Source organism: Cucurbita pepo, chromosome LG12, assembly GCF_002806865.2.
Source record: "Cucurbita pepo subsp. pepo cultivar mu-cu-16 chromosome LG12, ASM280686v2, whole genome shotgun sequence".
In the NCBI taxonomy this organism is placed as follows: Eukaryota; Viridiplantae; Streptophyta; class Magnoliopsida; order Cucurbitales; family Cucurbitaceae; genus Cucurbita; species Cucurbita pepo.
In genome coordinates, this window is record NC_036649.1 from 2,423,131 (window position 1) to 2,446,993 (window position 23,863).

General features: G+C 35.2%; 1 protein-coding gene across 2 annotated transcripts; it reads right to left on the minus strand.

Moving 5' to 3' along the window:
- On the minus strand, window positions 1-23,540 carry LOC111806944 (paladin). Of its 2 annotated transcripts, XM_023692489.1 has the most exons (21): window positions 23,398-23,540; window positions 19,272-19,522; window positions 16,823-16,954; window positions 15,834-15,905; window positions 14,898-14,968; window positions 14,507-14,606; window positions 13,972-14,070; window positions 9,653-9,779; window positions 7,013-7,146; window positions 6,885-6,944; window positions 6,454-6,689; window positions 5,169-5,598; window positions 4,525-4,848; window positions 3,823-4,422; window positions 3,510-3,683; window positions 2,909-3,139; window positions 2,541-2,824; window positions 1,425-1,700; window positions 1,146-1,268; window positions 288-739; window positions 1-213 (listed from the first exon to the last, which is right to left on the minus strand). In XM_023692489.1, exons 2-20 carry the CDS (start codon window positions 19,446-19,448, stop codon window positions 607-609), a joined length of 3,783 nt encoding a protein of 1,260 aa, XP_023548257.1. In that variant the 5' UTR covers window positions 19,449-19,522; window positions 23,398-23,540; the 3' UTR covers window positions 1-213; window positions 288-606. The 2 variants fall into 2 exon arrangements, with proteins under 2 accessions (XP_023548257.1, XP_023548258.1); XM_023692490.1 differs by lacking the exons at window positions 1-213; window positions 288-739 and having other exon boundaries at window positions 1,425-1,692.
- Window positions 23,541-23,863: the final 323 nt, after the last annotated feature.

Here is a 23,863-nt window from a genome sequence, read left to right on the forward strand (position 1 = left end):
AGCACAGATATTCTTGCCAAAAGCTTCATTGGATTTGTCATTAACCAACTCAAACAAATGGCTATAGTATTTTCTTCAACACTTCTTACCTTGATTCACAACAATAAGGCAAAATACGTTTTATTTCATTACAAACAAAGAGCTTGGAGTTTCTCTAGCAGGAGATCTCTTGATGTTGCACACTCTTCACATCCTCCATTTGACAGCCATAACCTTATAAACCATACTCACATAAGTTACAATATATATTGACTAGTAATTTATAGGGTAAAGAAGAATGAGCTTACTTCATGGAGACAAATATACAGCTTCTAGATGTTCTTGGGCGACGTTATCATATATCATTGCAGTGAATACAGCAATTTTATGAGGACTAGGGGTGTACCAATCAAAGACCAGCCCATTGGTCTCTTTGGTAACTATTATTGTCTAGTTTGCTGAACATGTAAATCATAAATCTGTCAATATAGGTATCGCCACCTACATGTGGCAAACTCTATTCACACTTTTACAAGAAAACACTCGCCTATTGCGTACAGGCAGACGACAGTTTAGGACAAGGGATATCGACCAGGAATCTATGTTTACAAGCTTGTGTTCATCTAGCTATTTGTCGATTCTCAGGTTATTGCATAAATGACCCAATTCGGGTCGTCCCTTCATCCATAATGTGAATTTCATATCCTCTGCCTTGGTACAGTAGAGGTAGGATTTGAAAGTGATGAGAAAAAAGTACCGCCTGCAGCAGACACAAAGTTGAATTACAATTACACAACTTATTTGAGCCAAACAAAAAAAACAAAATACAAAACTTCTCATTGGATCCATGAAACGAGGTAAACTGTGAATGGAAAAATCGGGTTAGCCACTGCAAAATATCTAGCTCGAGCAAATTAACGATAACTAACGATTAAATCACCACTGAACCCAAAAACTAATGCTGATAGATTACAAAAAATTTAATCATGTAAATAATTTAACTCTTCACTTGTGGGCATGAAAATTGGAAGAGAGCCCAAGTGAAAATCAATATTAATGGGAAAAATGACAACATAAGGATTAGAAAACAAGACCTACTTTTTAATACCAAAAGGTTAAGCTAATGTATACGATAAATTTAATTATATCAATAATTGAACTCTAACCTTAGAGCCTTAATACCCATATCCATGAGGTAAGCTCGATGTTCCTCATCATAGCCAGGAAATTTTTTAAGTTCCTTGCAGTAGTAGTAAATGTCATCTCGTAAATGCCCTGCTCCTGCACACCTTCAAAAGCAAATGACAATTTCAGCTTTACTGTTAAAAAGAAAGGAGTAACTCAACAGCAGGTTACGAAGGCACAGAACAATTAAGGAGGTAATCTTCTCTTAGGTGCACACCCATACACAATAAGGCAAAAGCCATAAATAATTTTTCGCATACCTTTCAATGACAATGTCTACATCTGCTTTACTCTTAGGACCGTGCATGAGAACTCGTGTAAGGCTTAGGATGTCACGATAATCACCGAGTCTGAATGCTGCTTCTTCAGATGCTTGAGCATGCAAACCGTCTTCATATAAATCCGCATTAGCTATGGATTGTGGAATATTTGAAACAAAATCTGCCTCGGCACCAAGTCTTATGCATAGAATGGCCATTGCATATGCCACTCCTCCAAATCCTGTGTGTGACACAAAAAGGTAGCATCCTGCAGAGCTAGAGCAAAAAAATTATTTCAAGAATTTGAATTTTGTAAAAGGCTGCGAAAAATGAAAGCTGGTTTCTGAAACCATCACACATGGGGGCTTGAGAATTACAATAGTCCGGCAATGCTGATCTTTTAACCAATCATAGAACTCATGATTCTGAACAACCTCGTAAATAATGAAAAGCTTATAAACTATCAAGACAAAATAAAAGGAAATTTCGTTGTTTATTACATTTTAATTCTTGAAGCAATACTGTCACTGTTGTAAAGGCATTCCACTAAAAAGCGCCAGAACTGAGCATATTATTTAAAAAGCATGGATCCTAAGGTCCTTTAAGAACACGAACCCAAGATCGGGCCTAGAGGGGCATCACCAAAAGCTGGCAAATATTCAATGTTTGACTGTATTTTCACCCTACGCTTTAACAATTTAGTTAACAATTTAGTAACAATTGTTACTAGAGTTCCCTATATAACGATTTAGTCATTGTACTTAAAAAATTCCATCAAATTAAGTGTTCATCTTTTTATGCAGCACTCGGTCTTCATAGTTTATAAACACATATGCCCTCTAATAAGCTTATCAATATAAAAAACTATGAAATCTTAACAATTTCTTTTTATATAGGGACTCAGTCATTATAAATTTTAAAGTACATGGACTAAAGTGTTGCATATTAAAGTTTAGGAACTAAATTGCAACAAATTAAAAGAATAAGGATTAAATAGTTATAAACTAAATTCAGGAACTTGTTGTTTTGCTAAAGTTTATGGACCAAAAGTGTTTATTAACTCTAAAAATATGTTAACATAGAGACCCATGGAAATCTTTGGGGGAAGGTACTTACTTATCTTTACAGAACTGGATGGCATCAACATCGGAAGCTAATGCTTCCCTCTCCCTGGTCAATGGTACCCTCTTATAAGTAACATCATGTCCCTCATCTTTCAGATGAGCATAAACTTCAGCAGGAGTCTTCACATCATCAGCAAAGATATTCTCCCAATATCCTATAACATTGGATTGATTCAATGATGGATTATACTCCTCACGATGTAAAAGCATACGACCACCAGATTGTTTGATTTCTGATAATATGTCTTCTTTTAATCGTGCTTCCATGTGTTCTACCTACATTTGATCACATTGAATGAATTTGGGATATCTGAGCTGGTTATTTATTCATAAACAATAAGAATGTATGTAGTTACAAACCACTGGACCGGTAATTCCGGCATGCTTGAGAGTATCAAATGGTTTATTCAGCTCCCTGAGGACAAATGGGGTGTCATTGATGTATACAACCGCTTCTTCTCTCAGATCAATTATTGCCACATTCAGAGTAGAAGATGCATCGACTTTGAGCTTAGTACATAAATATACTAGCATCTCTCGTGCTCCAGTAATTGTTGGAGTTCCCATGCTATAAACCGGGTATCCATCAACCTTGGGACCAATTAGGTAAGAAACCATACTTTCATTAAGATAAATGAAAAAACTAATTATAAAAACAGTAAAAAAAAAAAAAAAAAANAACGGTAAAGGGGTTAAAGAACATATGAATTCCAAGGAGTTGCCAATGGAATGAAGAACGGATTATAAAATGGGACAAAAAGAACAAGGGCAGTAAAAGGAAGACCAAAGAGAAACATAATGCAATACGAAAAACTAATGCCTTGGTCCCACATAGGGGAAAAATCTCTGTACTATTTAATAACTAATAATTCTACGCATGCTAGGATTACAAAATATAGAACCTCTTTAACTAGGCCATGATATCAATATAGAAAAGAAACTAGGAAAAGTAAACATATACCTTGAACACATGAGGAGCACCATGAATTTGTATATAGCTGGAAGTTCTCTGCCCAGGAAAGAAGTACATTTTAAGAATAGAGCCCTCACCCAAAACAGAACCACAACGAGCCTTAACAACAGCCTCCATGACAGCATCTCCATGTTGAGACTCATGCTGAGCTCTCAATGCCTCCTGAATTTCCAAATTTAACATTACTCCGTATATGCCCCTTCATTTCTGACATTGGGTAACTTAAGTGTAGAGAGAGAGAGAGAGAGAGAGAGAGAGAGAGAGAGAGAGAGAGAGAGAGAGAGAGAGAGATTGGACTTACAGGCACAGTAAAAAATCTCCCAGGCCTTAATCTTATGCTCCATTTCATTGCTTGGACCTCTGGTTTCTGATGCAACCAATTCTTGAATGTCATCCCCTTACATTCTCTATTTTCACAGATACCATCAAATGCTTCACTCCCAAGATACGCAGCAAAAGCAATCAAACGGAAATAACGCTCCAAATACTCAGCTCCACGGTTCAAGGCTACCCTCCTCACCCTTGGCTCCACATGTTGATTAAATACCTTCCTGTACTGCAGAACAGCCTGGCGAATGTTCTGCAGTGCAGAACATCTATCAATAATAGCATCTAAGGCTTCTCTGCATTCCATGCCATTATCAAATAGTCTCGTAATCTTCCACAACAATAAGATGTCATTTATACCAAACACACGGCTCTGATTCTTTTGTTTAACTTCTGTATGTGTGGAGGGTGATAATGCAGCGTTACTTTCAGTATTTTCATCACTCGAGGTACCGCCATCCACTTCTTCATGGGTTTTCTTATTGAGCAGAACTTTAATAGGCCTTCCATAATCCATCCGAAGTTTTAATAGACATGCAATTACAGTTCCAGTGGTTGTTCTTCCTATACCCATCTAACAACATAAAACAAAGATTAAAGAGTAGTAAAACAAATTAAAAAGAAATGATGATCATGATTCTTTGATCCACAAGTTGACGTGAGTGGAAACTTCAACCTGGCAGTTGAACACAAACGCAGTATCCTTTGAAGCAGAAACTATATTCAATGCCAATGCATCAAAGTCAGAACTTTTAGGAGCTTTACCATCAGTAATTGGTACACGTGCATACTTAATAGGAAAGCCATCACACTCTAGTCTTTTGAAAACTTCAAATGGGGTCTGAACAGACTCAGAGCTCACATGTTCCCAAGTGTCATATATTTGCCGATTGTCTGTTTCGTGAATGACCATTATTGCACCTCCATATCGTTCAGCTTCCCTCAGAATATCTTCTTTTAGTCGCGCCTCCATTCTCTCCACTCGCTCTCGATCAATTCCCTGAAAAGAATGTTCATAATTGTGACTTCTCAAAGGATGGTGAAACAGAGTAAACAATAGCTTGAAAGGAACAAGTGTGGCTATTGCATTATATGAATTGTCAAGGTAATTTTCTGTCCAAGGTTTAGCTGGCTAATCTAACCCATATACGTATCGTAATTTGCTATGATTGTTGGTTTAGTTAGAGCTTTCCGGTTGTGACAGAATTCATACGATTTTTTCGATCCCTCTTTGGTGCATGGATATTGACCCAAGATCTCATCGACCACATTTTAATGTTTTAATCCTATTAACATGAAAATCTTGAATGTAAGGTGTACCGTGTACTCCAACATGTTCTTGTACGGTCTTTCAACTTCGCGGAGCACGAATGGTTTTCCATTGATATAGATAACAGGTTCTTCCCTCATATTGTGCCAAAATATTGGACGACCACCTTCAGAACTGCCAATTCTTCTGATGACAGATCGAATACCATCAACGGTGGGATTTGCCACTCCATAGACGGGAAATCCAGGGACTTCTCTAAAATTGGGTGCACCTTCCACCCTCTCAGGTAGACTTTGGTTTTGACAACCGGGACAATGGTCACTCTTTAAGACAGTTAGACTTCCAAGAACCTCCCCATTTCTCAAGGCAGCGACTACACCCATCTCAGAAGGACGACCATCAGCAGATTCAGAAATCTTCAACAGGGTAGGCTTCAAACTAGCATATCCGAGTGCACCCATAGGATCTCTTCTCAGCAACCTTCAAACGCACAAAATAGTGTGGCAAGAAAGTTAGCTATAGTTTGCTCCAGAAATCTAGGATTCTCAGAGGGGATAAAATTTTGTGAATTCAGATACAGTATGAACTTGGTATTCAATAAACAAGATTAATGGCATAAACAATCTTCCGAGATAGTACCTGTCAACGCATTTGCAATTATTGTTGAAGTATCCCGATACATTTCACAACACGTGTTTAAGATTTCAATGCATACAACTGAATGAAGCCGAACTAAAATTGATGCATTAAGAACTAATGTATGAAAAATGTATATTTGGATGCAAATCATGTGAAGGTAGACTCCAGAAAGCCAACATAACAACTAACTCCTCACTTAGCATAATCAAGTCAATGTGGATCAGTATAATAGAATGCAATGAAGTGGTTGGACCACCAGCAGCTATTGTATCTTTCTTAAACTGGCCATCGGAAAAAATGTTCCCCAACAAATTTTGCCGCAGCTTCTCCAAGGCAATGCCAGGATTCTTGCCGATCATCACTTTACCTCTTGTGTCATCCAAATCAAATATAGTATTTAAATTAAAATTTGTATCAGAAACAATTATAAATGTAGAATTTGGACCAATGGCCAACCCCCATGATTTTAAAAAAGAAAAAGAAGTTCATGAAAAACTTTTACCACAGCTTCTCCAAGACAATGCCAAGGCTTTTGACCGATCATCTCTTTAATCTCGTGTCATCCAAAACAAATATTGCATTTAAGTTGAAATTGGCACCAGAACTAGTTATAAGTGTATAACTTGGACCAACCCCATGAATCAAAAAGAAGATGAAGACAGAACGGAAAGATTTACATAATGCAATTTGCTATACCGGCGTATGATACTGTACAGTTCAGGCCTTTCTTTCATCCATCCAGCAAAACTGCAATGACCGGATGAAGTAGAACGTAAAGCTGATCTCTCTGAATGGATATAAACAGCAAAGCATATGAGAAAGTAGTATCTTTCCAAGTACTCCACAAAAAATGACAATGCTGCTTCTCTCTTCATCTCATCAGCTTGCCGCAAAATACTGTTGCGATATGTGGCAATTGCTTCTCGCAAATTCTGTAGTTCAATTTAACGACACATCCTATTGTTGTGAATTTCATGATAAAATTGAAAATACAACATAAAGCAGAAAGAAATAGGATTCTACATATAGAAAGTAGAATAGCAAGTAAAAAAAGAAACCTACACTTTGACTTAAATCAGCTATATCAATTAGAGGATGTAGCAGTATCGATTAGGTTCAAAGATTACCTGCATAGAGGCACATTTATCTATGACTTTATCCACTTGTCGTTTGCCTTCAGCACCACCCTGAAAAAATAGGAAAAAATACTAGCTAAGAAATTTAGCAAAAAGTGGTAAGAGACAGTATCAAGTACCTCCAATACTCGAGTCAAGCTTCGTATAACTGCATACTCTCCTCTACGAATTGCTTCGTCCGAATTTGGCAAATTGTCATCGACATTAGTACTGTAGTTTGAAACTTTTCCAATTGAATTTGTCCTTGTGATACCTAGATGATTCGGTAACAAGATTAACATTAACATTAACGGCACGCTAACATAATCCAGCTAAAATCCAACTAATTTAGGGGATTATGTGTATACTTTTAATATCCTTGCAAGAACTGCTAGTTATCATTTTTTTTGGTTATTAAAAAAAAAACATTGAGAAGAAGTGAAAGAATACAGGGGGCATACAAAAAAGGAGCTCAGCAAAGGGAGCCAAACTAAAACCAAAGGGCTCTAATAACCAAATAAGACCTAAAAAATAATTTTAATGTCCTTGCAAGAATTCTTTTTAGCCATTTAAGTTATTTCATAAAAGAAACCTAAATCTTGAACAAGAAGGATTCCCTAATTTAAATAAATATTTTACAGGGTCTCTGAGACAAACTAATAAAACTATAATACAGCTTGCAAGCAGTTACCATGTACGTTTACATGCTTTGAAACACAATGATCTACTAATATATAAAGGTAACCATGATAAGAAAACCTCAGATTAGAAGTATTCATGATAAACGCTCTTTAATCTAGCAAAATAAAGATAAAACTAATACTTTCCTTTTTCCCTTTAAACAAAAAACTAATACTTCAATCCTGACCCATAACCAATCTCTCCCTCTCTCCAATAAAAATCATGATATACTGAAAAAAATTAGGAGAACCTTTCATTAAGAAATGTGCAACTATAGGCATGTAAAAACAAAAGAAGCCACAGAAAAGATCTTCCCAAGAAAAGCAAGATCCTCCCAGCAAAAAAGTGATCAAGATACATATGAAAACCCAAGTGTACCCATTCTGTTCTAAAAATAAATGGTGGAAATTGATTAAATTAGAAATACATGGGGTCCATAGAGAGATAATGAATAATGCTCCACACTTACGAGGCACTCAAATCCCTTGAAAAAAAATTCTTTAATCGCACTTGAACCAAATACATATACAACAAAACGTGGCTCAATATCTATCTGCCACAACACTCTCTTCACACAATATGAAAAATGTGTTATTTTCATGATGATGTAAGATCGGGTGTCTTACTGTGCTTTGTAGTTCTTTTTAACTATTCTGAGCTCGCTAAGTTTTATGATGTTCAGGCATAATTCTCAGGTTTATCTACACATTTTTCCGTATAAAAGGAAAATAATCCAAAAACACATTCTCCAACTTGATGACTAAGAATTTAAGAATCTAGTGAAAATATGAGGCTGCTGCTTTAATATCTCCCTTTGAGAACCCACATTTGAAGAGTTTTGAATATTATCCTTTGCTTTCTTATTCTTAAACATTAAAGGCCATCCTTAGTTTCTTATTTTTAATAGTTGAAGCCCTTTCCCTAGTTATTGTGCATTTGACACTGTTTTTTTTTTTTTTTTTGTTTGGCTTCACTTGTTTTGAGCTGATTTTTGGCATGCATTTGTATATCCTTTCATTTACTCTATAAAAGTTCCGTACCTCAGGAAATACTAATTAAGATCTACCAAGATATCACATACTTAGAACATTGGAAACAGTTCAATGTTCAAAACCATCTGAGTATAGACTCCATTTTCCTGACAATTTAGTGGCATTATTTCATGAAAGTGACAAATATGTTCATTTTCCTGACAATTTAGTGGCATTATTTCATGAAAGTGACAAATATGTTTCCCTTATTGAAGCTTGTGACCTCGAATTACGTGAAATTCCTCTCACGAACACACAAGGATGTCATTTTTTTTTTTTTTTATTGTTCACTTCAAGATTATAGATTATTTTTAGTTGGTACTTCTGCTTCTTTGGAGGTTTGGGTTCATTGGTTCTCTGTTGATGGTTTGGAGCTCAGCTCTGCTTTTCTCCTTGTAGGGTTTTATATTTGGATGGAACTCCCTTCAGAATTTCCCCCTGTTGGTTCTATTCAACTCTATTTTTGGGCCTTTTTCCTTTGTTTCATGGTTCGCTGAAGTTGTCTTTGGCTTAGTTTTCAAAGGGTGATCTTTAAAGTTATGCTTGATTTTCCATGCACTTTATTTACAAGTTTCTCTAGAAAGTTTCTCTTCTATTTTGTTTGCTTAGAGACATTTCTGTTGTGGGTGTTTCTTTTATGTTATCTTTTTATGTCCATGCTTTGTATCTTTGAGCGTCAGTCTCTTTTCATTTATTAAGTGGAAATTTCTATCTCTTGTTCAACCAAAAAAAAAAAAAAAAGGAACGATACTAGAGTACAAGGTTTTGTGTTTGAACCTCTATAATTTCATTTCCTCCCCAATTAATATTGATTTCCACTTGTTTAACCTTCTAAAATTCTCATGCCCACAAGTGAGAGGGAATGAAAGCATTGATATAAGTAAATTTACCTTAGCCTATTAGCTTAGGCTTTTGGGTTGATAGATGATTAACACTAAGTTTCCAAACAAAAAAAATCTAACTTTTCTTCGAACAACATTATATAAGAAATAATGTTAAAAGAAGATTATATAACTATAAATTAAAGATATTTTGCGTTAATTTGAGTACAAAAGACAACATTACTACCAGAAGCTCCAACTCGATTCAAGTAGACCAAAGTTGCAATCACCATTCCAGTTGTAGTTCGCCCACGACCCATTTGACAATTGAAAATTATCTCTGTGTTTATGTCAACTTGAGAAATTTTGCGAACCTGTATACAAGAATGAATACTAGATAATGTACCTAACAGGATATTCCAACCAAGCTACAAACAAAACAATGAGAAAAAAAGAAAAAAAAAACTCCAACAAGCATAAAAAATACCAATTAAAGATAAATGAATGGGAGAACTATATGACACCATGGGTTTAGGCGCAAGTTGTAACTATGTTCATGTGGGTGCTTTTACTTTAATTGAATTAAAATTGGAGCCTTTAAAATCGTGGATTCAAACTCTAGTCACTGATATATTAAATATTCTATATTAAATGAAATAGCACGCAAATGCCAAATGAGATCAGTCAAATGCACAACTAGCATAGACATCTACAATCATTAATGAAAAGGAAGAATGATATAAAGAATTCATCCCTTTCGAGTAAAACCGTTAAGCGAGAAGATATAGAAAGTACAAAATGATGGGTAAGTAGGTTCATTTGTAATTGAATTTTTATAGAAAGCAAATAGAAATATATAAATTAGAATAAGAAAAGAATCTAAAGACGGGGTAGAGGAAACTCCATCACAAAAAACTACTTGACTGGCACTTTTTTAATCACTGATAATTGTCAGGAGGTTGCAGTTAAAAAAAAAATTAAAAGGTATAGAGGCCAACCAAGAAACCGTATTTTTGTACAAATTATAAAAAGAGTTGAAAGGAAGAAACTTATCTGGAAAAGATCTATCATTTATTTCAAGCCATAAGTGCCACAAAAGAGCTCTAGTAGCACAATATTCCAAATCCTAGCTTTGCCTAACAGAATCCAACCGTTAAAGACCTTCAAAGAGCCAACCATTGAGCCGGGGAAGAAAATCTACAATCCCTAGATTTTTGAAAATAGAATTCCAGGCCTTAAAAAGCCAAGGAACAGTGATGAAACAAGTGACCAATAACTTCCATCTCCCTCAAGCATAATCTACAACCAGATGGAGACAAAGCCCAACATCTAAACTTCTTTGAAGCAAATCATCAGTGTGAAAGCTTCTGAATGCCATTGACCAGAGAAGAATTTTTTTCTTTGAGCAATTACATTTCAACACCAAGCTAGTGAGGGGAATATTAGCCTTTGAAGGGGTGTTAGAGAGGCTTAAGAAGGCTGACCTTGTGGAGTAAATTCCAGAACTCTCAAGGGACAAAGTTAACCAATCCGGCCTGACTTAGGCATACTAAATCCAACATTTCAATGATCACCACCCAACTGTCTACTTCTCTACCAAACAGCCCTCATCAAAGGCCAAAGTTTCAGGATTGCTTACAATTATTCCAACACTCCAGAATGGGAGCGCCTTTATTGTTGGAGATGACTTAAGAGGTCAGGAAAACAAGACTGAAAAGAAGCTTGATCAAGCCAAATATCCATCCAAAATCGAATTTGATTGCAAGCACATTTTTTGGCATGTCCACCCAAGGCTTGTTTCTTTTTTTTTCCCTTGATTCTCAAATTCTTTCATCAACCACCCTTGAGAATTAGTACCATAAACGAGGGGAATTCCTTCTTGAGTAAATCTCCAAATCCATTAAATAAGCAAGGAAGTATTTTAGTGAGTGAGAGAGTCTATACCCAACCATAAAGCGTCATGGGAAAAGAAGTCCACTCCCAGTTTGCTAAGTTTTGGTATCACTTATACATGCCACCGTTCCATATGAAGTCTTTGATAATATTTTCCATAGAGTTGACACGTTCTTTGGGACCTTTAGAAGAGAAAAGTGATGAATAGGCAGGCTATTAAGTACTGATCGTGCGAGGATAACACTACCCCCTTTTGAAAGGAGGCTTCTCCACCCGTCCGGCTTATCTTTCATATTTCAATGGGGGGATTCCAAAGTGCCTTTCGTGTTGATTTCTCCCAAGAGGGAAGCGTAAAAAAGTTAATGGGAGGATTCCAAGGTGATTTAAGCTCAGCAGTATTGGTTAACTTAAAAAAGGCTGACTGAGCAGTAAGCTTGCCAGATTTTTTGAGGGACCAATAAGCTCTGTCATACCATCCACGCATTGCTACCTGTTCATCTTGCCAGAACTTGATTCTTCCCCACTATTTTCCTTTTAGTTAATGGAATTCACGAAGAAAGCAAAAGCAATGTTTTTAGATATGTCAACCCATGGTCGTCAACCCATGGTCTTGCTTTAGAAACTCGTTTAGAAGGAAGAAACATCCATCCCCGAGTCGCACAACCATAGATACTAGCAACCACCATCCTCCCTAAAGTATTTTCTTCTTGCACAAATGTCCACAGCCGTTTCAAGAGAAAAACATTTGCTCCTCTGTCTCAATGATCCGATTCCAAGGCCACCATTGTGAAGGGGCAAGGAAGTCCAGCTCCATTTAACCGAGCACCCCAAAAGAAGTTTCTAAAACTTCAGTTAGGCTTCAGATAAAGCTCCCTTCCGTGCCATTATCTCCCTCAATTTGTCCTTTGTGCATGTCAAACTCTGATCAGAATCACCATTTTTTCCATCGTTATGTATTTCATTGCTGGTGTGCTTGTTTTAATCTTTTTAATATGTACCAAGCTTTTGGTTTGGATTCACGCACAAGGATTCAACATCTCCTTTGTGACCCTTCCCTTCCAACAAAAGCAAAGATTCTACAGATTAATGCTTCCAAGAAAATTCATTCAGAAATTTTGTTTGAAAGAAACCAGAAAATCTTGGATGATAAGTTTCTTGATTGGGAAGTTTGTTTTGAACTCATCAAGATTAAAGTTTCTTATTGGCGTTCTCTATTCAGGTTTTCAAGGGCTATTCATTTTCTGATGTTTGCTCCAATTGGAGGGCTTATTTGTACTCTTGTTCTTTTGTTTTCTACTTTACTTTTGCTTTCTTCTTTCTTCGTCTACTCTTTGTAGACTTCGTACGTTAATACTCCCTTTAACTTTTTGATCATTAATTTAAAGTATTGTTTCTTGTTTCTACAGTAAAAAAAAACATGTTTTACTCTTTAAATTAAATCTCAACTTCCCACATTACATCCATCAATATTCAAATCAAAGCAAATCATCTGAAAAGTCTTCTTCATCTCACAAGAAATGTCTTCCCAATCATCATGTGCATTCAATCTTTTGATATGACTTATCAAAATTTCCGAATTCAAGTCAATTACCTCAAACACCTTTTGTAACCAAGAAGCCGATAGAACTACCCTACTGCTTCTTAACAAAATCTGCATAGGACCTCTGATTCTGGAGCATAACTTGGCTTAACTAATTTCTTCTTACTCTCCTTCGCAAACCCCTCTTGAGAATTAAAATTGATCGAGTCTGAATGTTCTGACCTTAGCCAACCAAATTCTTTTTACTTTTTTTTAATAAGAAATGACCAAGGAGTATGTATATATATATATTAAGAGCACAAAAGTTTCCAATATTGCTCCAGATATTGAAGTTACAAAACATGCGTCCTTCATATCTACAGCAAAACAGCAAAAGTTCCAAAATCAAAAGGAGAAAACAAACTCGAGCGACTTGTCAGATTAAGAAACCTTCAAAATTAGCCTGCTCCCTATCTAAAACAAAGCAAAGGAAAACTAACAGAAACAAAAAAGATTCCTAAAACATGCTACGCCCTAATTTCTTAGGATATCTCTCTCACACTAAGGCATTAGAAGCACTTGCAATTCTTGGCCAGTGCTCAGCGCATTCCTTCCTGATGGGGCCAGTAATGGCTGAACCGTTCATCTGATCCTTGGGGTTGACAATAACAACAAATTATCTTCAAACTACATGTAGACACCATACTTAAGAAGAAACAGAGGAAAGCTCCTGTTCTTTCGTCTTTTCTTCCAATATTAATCCACCATTAGACAACTGAATTTAAAAATACTTGCTTTCCACGCAACAACAGCTTAAATCCAAGATAAATTGCAGAGAAGAACTTGAGTACTTACTTGACTTGAAATATCTTTGAATCTTCAAGACCTAACAAAAAAAGAAGAGAAAAAAAAAAAAAAAGGAGAGGAGAGAGTTTTTTCTATCCTCCTATAACTACGACTCTAACTTTCCAGTTAAAAGAAAATACTAAATGAAGCATGGAGACATCTCATTTCTTTCTCTTAAAGTAATTTTTTTCCCATCTCCTTGTGTATAAGAGTCTCAACAAAACTACCTTATGTAACGCATGAATACATACTGAAAGTAGGAAGAAACAAAATTGGTATATTCAGAGTTTACAACACTAATAACTCACCAAAATATCAAAATCTGACTCCTTGGGAGACTTTTCATCAGTTACTGGGACACGTTCATAGTCTACATGGACTCCTTCCACTTGTAATTCTTCATACACCTACAACAAAAGTAACATTTTGGCTAATTTGAATGTAGATATTTTGATAAAGCAAACACTAAATTTAAAGTGACTTTTAATGCGTTAGAACATTAGAAATAATGAGAATATTAGCAGGGGCATATTTGTATGCTTAGAAATTGGTTTGTGTTTATGATTATGAAGAGGAGTCAGAAGTAAGGTGTAGGCAGTTTTTAGAAATAGCTTGTGGGAGAGTCCAAGCCTCTCGAAGCGTTTGGGATAGTGTAATTTTTCCTCTTAATATCAATATAAATTTTAGGTACCGTCCAAAAACTGCCTACCCAAAAGTTCTGTCTCCTTCAATTTATAACTATGAACACAAGTGAATTTCTAAGTAATTACAAACATGCCACTACTAGATTCCTAATAATATTCCCACTAGTACCCTTCAAATGCTCTAACACAATATTGATACCTCCAGAGGTGATTTGATGGAATCATGAGACACCAGTTCCCATTGGTCTACCATTTGACCATCAGGCATTTCATCGGTCACAAGAATCTTATTCCCATATCTGCTAAGTCAGATTTGAAAATAAAATTTTCCATCAAATAAAAACAAGAGTAGAATAAATGAACTTCTAAAAAAAAGAAGCATTAAACTATTTAATGGAACACACAACACATATAATAAACCTTAAAGCTTCTTTTTTCATAAAGTTCAATAAATTCGTATACGGCTATAGAATGTGTGCCAGATATCTTAAGAAGGCAGCTATCATAAGCTTGAACCCATACCCTAAGGTCTCTTTACTTATTTCACTTGCCTCGAAGTCCCTTTACACGTTTTTTCTTAGATAAAATACCTTGAAGCTTCAATTAATATGTCTTCTTTCAACCGAGCTTCCATTTGTTCAACCCTAGCTCTGTCGATTCCCTAATTCAAATTTAAATACAAACACATGAAACCAGGTTATACTTTCCAGTATGATTTTCACCATGCAATATCGCATATGACAAGAATAAAATCTAAATACCCCCAAATCCTCATAATATAGATTAGGCCTTCAACCACCAAAGCATCATACACACAACTTTTCAACACACCAAACAGAACCAAAATCGATGCAATTGAAATCGGATAATAGGGTAATAGAGATATGTACTAAAACGGGATTAAAATCAGAATGAGAATATGAGCACAGCCATCAAACCAAAATATTAGGATATTCTTTTTTTTTTTCACCATTACATTAGCATGAATTATGCAACTTCTCTCATTTACAACCCAATAAAAAAAATATAAAACTGCCCCTGTGCACTGATGAGTAGAAAAAGGCGATAATTTTCTGATATAATGTTGCTTCGAATATTTCAGTTGGAGAGGGATATACATAATGTGATACATGCATGATTTGACTACAAAAAGAGTAACCAGTACAATAATCCTAAAGAAATTACACGACCCAGAAGGAAACATGTGTTCCCTTTTTAATCTTTTATACAAATCATACAGCAGGAGAAAAAACAACACAAGCACTTCAAATAATACAAAATGAGTAATAATAAGCTGTAAACAATGAACTACAAAAATACAGTAGAATGTGAGATAGTCAATATCCAAAACCAAGGCTACACTCTTGGATTTGACCTACAGAAGAAGATAATTGTTAAGCACATCCACATGCATAATAAATAAGTAGCCCCTCCCATTGAAGAAGGTATGTTGTACTAACTTCTTTAGTCAAGGAACAGGAAGACATATGTCAGTTTTTAAAGGGTAATATTTCTAAATAACTTGCCGTGTATTCAAGGTTGGAGAAAGGCCTTTCCACATCGCGCAAAACAAATGGACGTCCATTTATATATACCACCTAATTCAATACAGGAAAATGAATAAAAAAATCACAACCCATTCCAAGTGACGTGAATGATTTACATGATAAATATTAAGTAAAAAAATACTAACATATGCCAATGGGTTTCTCCGGCAACTTTTTAGAAAATGATGTCATTTAGCCCTAGACACCATATGCTTGCTGGCCAAAAATTCAAGTACACATTCTCCAGAATAAATTTAACAAGCATATACAACTGTGATGACTATATTCCTGAGTTAGGGTCAATCTATGCAGGAATCCTCTTGCTTTCCAATAAAATAGAAAAATGAATCTAAGTACTGTAGCTATATATATATATATATATATCTATATATATATATATTTTAAAGTAGTTTTGAATAAAGTAGGGATTATTTAATTTTAATTAACTATATTGTGAATAATAATAGGAAAATCTTTACACCGTGTAACATTAAATTAAAAAGCCAATTTATTCCTCATGATTCAAGTGGACAATAAAGAGTTCACGTTATGTTAGACTGCCAATTGGGAATGCTCTCAATAAAGAGTTCACGTTATATCACACTGCCAATTGGGAATGCACTCTAGTGTTGTTTCTCGTTCACTCCTATGGAGAGTTTGTTTGCTTCAAACATTTTTTTATGTTTTCATTATTCCAGTTAGTTTGTATGTTTTTTTATAAAAAAAAAGTCCCATAATTTCCAAAATTGATGTCATCATAAAAATTATCAATAATTTTGTTCACCTCTTCAGCAAAAATTTTAGGTGCATATATTACTGTGACTAAGGCACCATACGAAATTAACAAAAATACCTACAGAGAATAGCAGCATTGGCGAAGGGTACCAAAAAAAAATTTGTTAAGACAAAACATAAAAAGAAACCAACCGACCAAGGAAACAACAAAACATTTCAATGAGGGGATTTACCGGTTCTTCCCGAAGGTTAATCCAAAGAACTTGAGCTTGTTGCCTATGTTTTTGAGCTCCAACATATTTGAGAACGTTCTGAATCCCAACAATTGTAGGAATAGCAACACCATGGACTTTTAATGAATCGGCCTAGTGAAACATTGTCAAAAGTAGAATGATTAGTGAATGGTGAACTACACAATTAAAACAACCAGTTAATTAATTGGAATGCATCCATAATTACAGTTCCACACAAAGGACTTCTCCGGGGAAGATTTCAGGAAGCTTATCAAAGTGGAGACACTTTGATTTCAGAACAGAAAATTGCAACTATACACTGTTCACAACATCTCTTATCAATATATTTGTAAGTGCAAAGGCCTCTCTCCTCCCTCTATGCACTCGTAGCCTAACTCATGGTTTAATACTAAAGTTTTGAAGTTGTAGACTTCTTATTATGGGGTGTGGTGGCTATAAATTGTTCATCATCTCCTGAACTTGCTTGATTTGGATAGCATTGGAGATAGGGGATCACTACCATCAGAACAATGAACTTCCAGATGTGTGATTAGAAACAAGAAACAAAAGTCTTGATCCGACACCCATGGACTACACCTGTTGAGGCAAAGATGTAAGTTGCTATGGTTAAAAGAGGAGGATGAAATACAAAATTCTTCCATCAAATCCTAGCAGTTCCTAGAAGGAAAATTTCTCTTTCTGAAATATTGTGTACATTAGGGACTAGTTTATTGAAAGTTAAAGAAATCGAGGAGGAATTTCTGGATTTTTATCAAGACCTCTACACGAAAGACAGTAACCCAAGGTTACTCCCCACTTACTTGAATTGGAGTCCAATCGGCAAGAAGAAATCTTGTTCTCTAGAATGCTATTTTTCTGAGGATGAAGTGTTAAATGCAGTCAACTCTTTGGGGGAAAAAAAAAATTAAATGGTTTCAAATTTATTCTTTTTAAATCCATGGAAAATCTTCAAAGAAGATATCATGGTGTTCCACGATTTTTTTTTTTTTTTTTTTTTTTTTTTTTTTTTNATTTATATCCCTTTATAACAAAGAAAGTTAATGCACACTACGTTCATAACTATGAACCTATTAGTGTCATACCACGTTCATACAAGATTACTGTTGGAGTCTTGTTGAATCGCGTCAAGGAAGTTCTCCCCTATTCAGTATAGCTGAAACCAAAGGGCCTTTGTTGCTCAAAGACAAATTCTAGATGCCTCATTGATAGCGAATGAAATCATTAATGATTGATGTACTAACAAAAAGAAGGGCTGAGCTTTTTAGATGCAGTTCTAGAAGTTAAAGTTTCGGCCATCTTAAGACAAAATGGATTTATGGATGCATCCCTAGTTCGAATTATTCGATCATTATGAATGGTAGGCCACAAGGCAAAACCTTACCAACCAGAAATCTAAGGCAAGGAGACCCAACTCCCATTCTTCTTTATTGTTCTCGGATTGCCTATGTTACCTTCTTTCCCATGGAGCTGATATGAGCAAGATCAAGACCAACAACATTGGAAAGTCTTCTTTCAGGGTCAATCAGTTGCAATTTGCAGATGATACATTATTATTCTCTACTATGGAGGCAAAAGTCCTGGAGAATCTATGTGACCTCAATCAAGTCTTCGAGAAGGCATGAAGGCTAGACATAAATTATGGTAAGCGTGAGATCCTGGGCTTGGATGGGCTTTTCAGGGTGATAGTCTCTCTCTCTTATCTCCCTTCTATTTTTGGGTCACCCATCCAAAAGAACGAAAAGATCCTTTAGCTTAAGCATGTTTGTGTCTTCTTTTGGAACCTATGATTCAAAGTTGAAATGTAATGCTCATATCTTCTTGAACAGGGACACGGCTATTTTATTGATTCTACTTCCCTTTTAGTTATTATTTGGAGCATATTATCTGCACTTATTGTTATAGTATTACCACCTTCGCTAATCAGTGGATATATTTTTTGTAATTATTTTCATCCAATGTGAATTCTTTCTATATCTTTCATCATATCAATGAGTTGTTACTGTTTCCTACAAAAAGAAAGTACCTCGTGAAGAAATTGATCTATTGACCTCACAAAATTCAGCTGGAGCTTAGCCACCCACCACCTTGGCCTTTCTCTAGGTGGAAATCCAATGAGTTCTCAGTTTTGGCATCCCATTGTGGATAGAATACTGCACAAACTTCATAGCTGAAAGTTCTCTTTTATATCTAAATGTGGTAGGCACTCGCTCAATCCACCACTCCAATATGCTTATTTACGTTCTTTCTTGGTTCAAATTACCCATCAACATTTTAAAATCCATAGAGAAAGTCCTAAGGGATTTCCTTTTGGAAGGCCCAAACCAAGATGGCGGTTTGCACAATGGGAATTGGGAGAAAACACTTCTGTTATACATGGTAAGCGTAGGAATTGGTAAAAAAAGGAAAAACAAAAGGAGGAGGGACGCACCTGACGGTAATTTGGAGCACCATCTATTTGAGGTGATAAGCGCTTGTTCTGGCATCCAGGAAAATGGTCACTTTTAAGAATCGTCTTTTTACCCAATACAGATCCTCCTCTAAACTTCATAACATGCTTCGGCTCCTTTGGTGTTAACGACATAGCTTTATCATTAACAAGTTTCATGCACCACCACAATACTCTACTACCACGTCAACTAAACCCAACTTTACTTTCACTGCCACTATAAATACATCAACCTGCAGTATCACAAACAGATGGATGAAGGGTTAGAAATAGGCATACAAATAAATATGTCTACCTCTTTCAATAATACCCAAAGTAAAATTCAACTTCTTAAGCATACTATTTTATTCTAATACTATTTACATCTTTTTGTATTCAGTCTGATTCAAAAACCATTTTCTACAGTACTACATAGAAAAACTGCAATTATCTACGGTTCCCATAACAAGTTATTCAATGCAACATAAGTAGCTTGCGAAAACACAAAGATTCATACGGTCTTTGAATTTTGCACTACAAAGTAAATATATATTATCAAAGTTTCTCCCTTGGATAGATCTATTTGAATCAGCCCATTTAGAGATTTACTGTCAAAGTTATTCGCGGGGTTTTCTCTTCAAGATATATATATATATATATATATATATATATATATATATCAATTGACGTGCTTTTCTACATCCTTCATAATTCCTCTTGAATCTGATATTAGTTTAGTGATTTTATAGTTTGTCATTTTTACTGTTCTCTCTACTCCTTTTTGGACGTCGTGTCTTTTGAACATTGTATTTTGAGCATTAGCATCTTTTCAATACATCAAGGAGAAGTTTTGTTTCCTTCTTAAAAAAAGAAAAGAAAAAGAAAATGAAATACCACCATCCTTCTATCCCAAAGTGTACTCATCACTCCACAAAATAGAAAGAGATGTTTAGCACATTCTACTATGGGATATGTTTACCGTGAGGCCCATAAAAACTTCAGAAAGATATTTGAGTTCTCTCTTTTGTTAGAAATTTAAAATGGTCCACCAACCAGCATGTTAATCCTTGTCTTCTGAACTCTCTTCTTCCTCTCTTATTGCATCCAAAAGCTCAACTAATATGAGTTAAAGTTGTTGAAGCTATCACCTCTGAGGTTTGGCTTGAAAAATTAGAGAACTTCAAGATAAACATTTAGCATTTTGGTTTTTATCAAGACTAAAGTTTCTTATTGGCGTTTTCTCTTTTCTTTATTTGCAAGCTACTCCCTTAATGATATTTGCACAAATTAAGGGGCTTTGATATCCATGCCTTTGTTATATTTTTTTCCGCTTTTCATTTCCAATTAGAGTTCATAACCTTGAAACTTTTTTGTGTTTTTCATCAATCAATTTTCTTGGTAATGTCCATGCATCTAAAACTTTTGGTAGTATAAACTATGAGAGAGATTTTTAAAATGTAATAGTAATTTTAAAAAATACGATAAAATGTTTCTAAATGTTCTTTTTCAAAGATATTTTTTGATAGCAACCACTTACATAAAAAATAAAAAATAAAAATAAAAAGTCAAGAAAAGTATTGTAATATTGAATATTATCACAAATTTCATTATGTGGTTTCCAACCTCCCTTCCTCTTATCGTCCATTTCTCTTGGCTTTAACAAGCCCATATTTGGTAAAGATTCCTTTCAGTTTCGTGGGAGATTTTCTATTTCTTAGGGGAGAAAGGACTTTCTTCTGTGGAACCTTAGTCCTTCTAAAGGGTTTTGCCTGTACCGTAAACCTTAAACCTCAAACCGCTCGCCTTAACCCTTGACCCAACCCAAAAATGTATCTATAGACACTTTAACATAAAATGTAGGTAATGAGTACTCAATCTCTTTTTCTCTTCTTCTTTTCTTTTTTTATATAAGAAACCTGGAAAATATATTGAGCAATAGAAAAACCAAAAGACAGCCTAGGGTGTGAGGGAAGAGGGCTCCCCTCCTCCCAAAAAAGCTACTTACAAAAAGGCTCGCCAATCTAGAAGGATCAGAAAAGGGGTAATTAGCAGAGAATTTGCTATAGTTGTGATACCACCCAGAAGCATTGAGTTGTACAATATTCCAAAAAGTAGAAAAAACTGTCAACTAATGTTTAAAAGTTCTCCTATTTGATTCTAGCCAAATTCCCCATAAGGTTGCGCGAGAAGCAAACTTCCATAAGATATTAGCCTTGCCTTTCAACTCCCAGCCGCTAAGGACCTCAATCCTCCATATGTCCACACACCTAAGAAGGTTTCTTTTTACCAACAAAGGAAACTTTTTGTTGAAGAAATGAAAAGAAACTTATGCTAAAAAGATACAAACTCCACGAAGGAGTGAACAGAGAAAAACAATAAACAAAAGAAATAACAAAGGAAAAATAAATGCGTTCCAATTTAAACAAATGTCATATAAATAAAAATCAGCAAAAGGCTTGGAAAAAGAACACTGTGAGGTAGCCTTTAATCGTGCAAAATTTAAACCAATCAAACAAAGGAAGATGCTTGTCATAAAAAAAAATAAAATAAAAAATAAACTATGGTTCCTTTCCAACCACAATTCTGATAATAGAGCATTAACCACATTTAGCCACTTCAGTTTTGTGGGCAAATGACCAACAACCAGCTGTAGAATGTTACCCTTTTAACACACTTGAGAAAACCCAATTGAAAAGATTTCAAAAAGATTAAGATAGTCATTAGTAATAATCCAAAGCGGAATATTAATTCTCTAGGATTATTAGTCTTCCAGATGGCTCGAAACAGATCCTTTTGGATAGGAGATGTAGAAGCAAGTTCTTTCATAAAGATTTCATAGAAAAAATACCAAAAGAGTCTAATGACCATGATCGTGAATCTTCAATAGAACCCCAACTTTAATAGTGTTCAAAAGACCCAAAATATGATGCAAAGCAATGAATTAATCATCTTTCAAAAGCCTTCAAAAAACTAGAGACCATGATGGAAAATGAGAATCCCATAAATCCAAAACCAAGCCATATTGAGAAGCAGACATAGCAAAAAGCTTAGGAAAACGAAGCTTCAAAGAGGTATCCCAAGCAATAGGTCCAGTTTTGATGCTTTTAAATTCTCAAACATGACATCCCGTTCTCTTGAGATTAAAAAAAAAACGATATAACAAAGAGTGAAGCCCATCACCTTCCTAATCCATGTGAATTATAATTGGACAGAGGAATTTCCATCAAACCAAGACATCAATAATTTTATTAAACTCTCTCATACCTTTAGTCTGTCTTCCAATTGGGAGCCGCTCATGGGAACGGATTATATTCATCACCCCCTACACACCATGAATCTTCACAAAATGAATGAAGAGATCTCGACTCACTCCAAACATCTTTTGTTCTCTCATTTTCTGTAAACCTTTGGACCCATATAAATTTGAAATCCAACAAACTTTATTTTGTTGAAAAGATACTTTTACCGGGAGGAAACGCCTCCTTTTAACACTTCTAAAACCTTCACCTTGCTCTCATCCAACATAATTAACAAGCCTCCCAACCAAAAGATTCAATGAGTACTCAATTAATTTATTTTGAGCTCCCCAATGACTTAACATGAAGTAGAACGCATATAGACGACTTTTGCTTTCAATAAATTCAAAGTTTCGTTGATGATTGTATTGGTTAATCTGACGAAGATAATTTTAATTTTCAAAACAGACATTGTATTCTTTCCAACTATAATCTACTAATACAAATATGGTTTGAGGTTGTTCGGTGAATCAAACTCCTACAAGATAAGGACTTAAAGAGAATTGGATAATGCGATAGATTCCTAAAGGATTCTCTGCTAAGTAAAGAAGGGAGACGCTGGAAAATTCTTGGTCCCATAAACAAAAAAATTTCAGCGGAGACCAAAGAGATATACGGATGATTAAAGCCTCAATTAACGAAAAGCCTCAGTTTTCCACAAGGCTGCTCCCCGTCCCCTCCCTCCTATTCAGCTACTAATCTTTGTAAGGAAAAAGAACCATCCATGCTTTCGTTAGACAATCCTAATTTATATTTTCAAGTGAGAAAAAAAGACATACATGGAGATTGGGAGAATTGCAGTAACAATAGGAGAGTATAAAATCAGCACAAACCCGGAGGGAGCTCCGACGACACCAGTAGACCGGAGAGAGGCGGCGGCGGTGGCGGCGGCGACACTAAGCTGCTGAAAGGTCGGAGGAGACGACGTGAAGAAGGAGAGACGATGAGAGGGTTTGGGTTATCTTCTTTTTTCCTTATTTTAATTTTTCTAGAACTAATCAATCANAAATAAAGGTGGGCTAAGTTTCCTTTTTTATTTTCTAATTAATATTCATTTTTTAATAATATTTTTTAATTGATCTTAAAACCTAATTTTCAGCTCACCTTTAATAATTTAATCATTTTACTCACTTTTTAATTTTCTTTAATTTAACTTTAAATTTTTATATTTTTTTTTTTGGTAAATATTACCTTTTTTTTTTTTTTTCCAAATAAATTTTTATTTTAAAAATCATTAAAAATTTATAATAAATGTTATTAATTTTAGTTCGATTATAAGCCACTCGAATTTTTTGAAAT

Excerpts from the sequence above, each read along its gene's own strand:
- LOC111806944 (XM_023692489.1), bottom strand. The coding sequence starts at position 19,448 with ATGAAACTTGTTAATGATAAAGCTATGTCGTTAACACCAAAGGAGCCG. Across the intron at positions 14,071-14,506 it reads CCATCAAATCACCTCTGGAG|GTGTATGAAGAATTACAAGT; the intron begins GTATCAATATTG and ends CTTTTGTTGTAG. Across the intron at positions 3,140-3,509 it reads GTGCTCCTCATGTGTTCAAG|GTTGATGGATACCCGGTTTA; the intron begins GTATATGTTTAC and ends ATTGGTCCCAAG.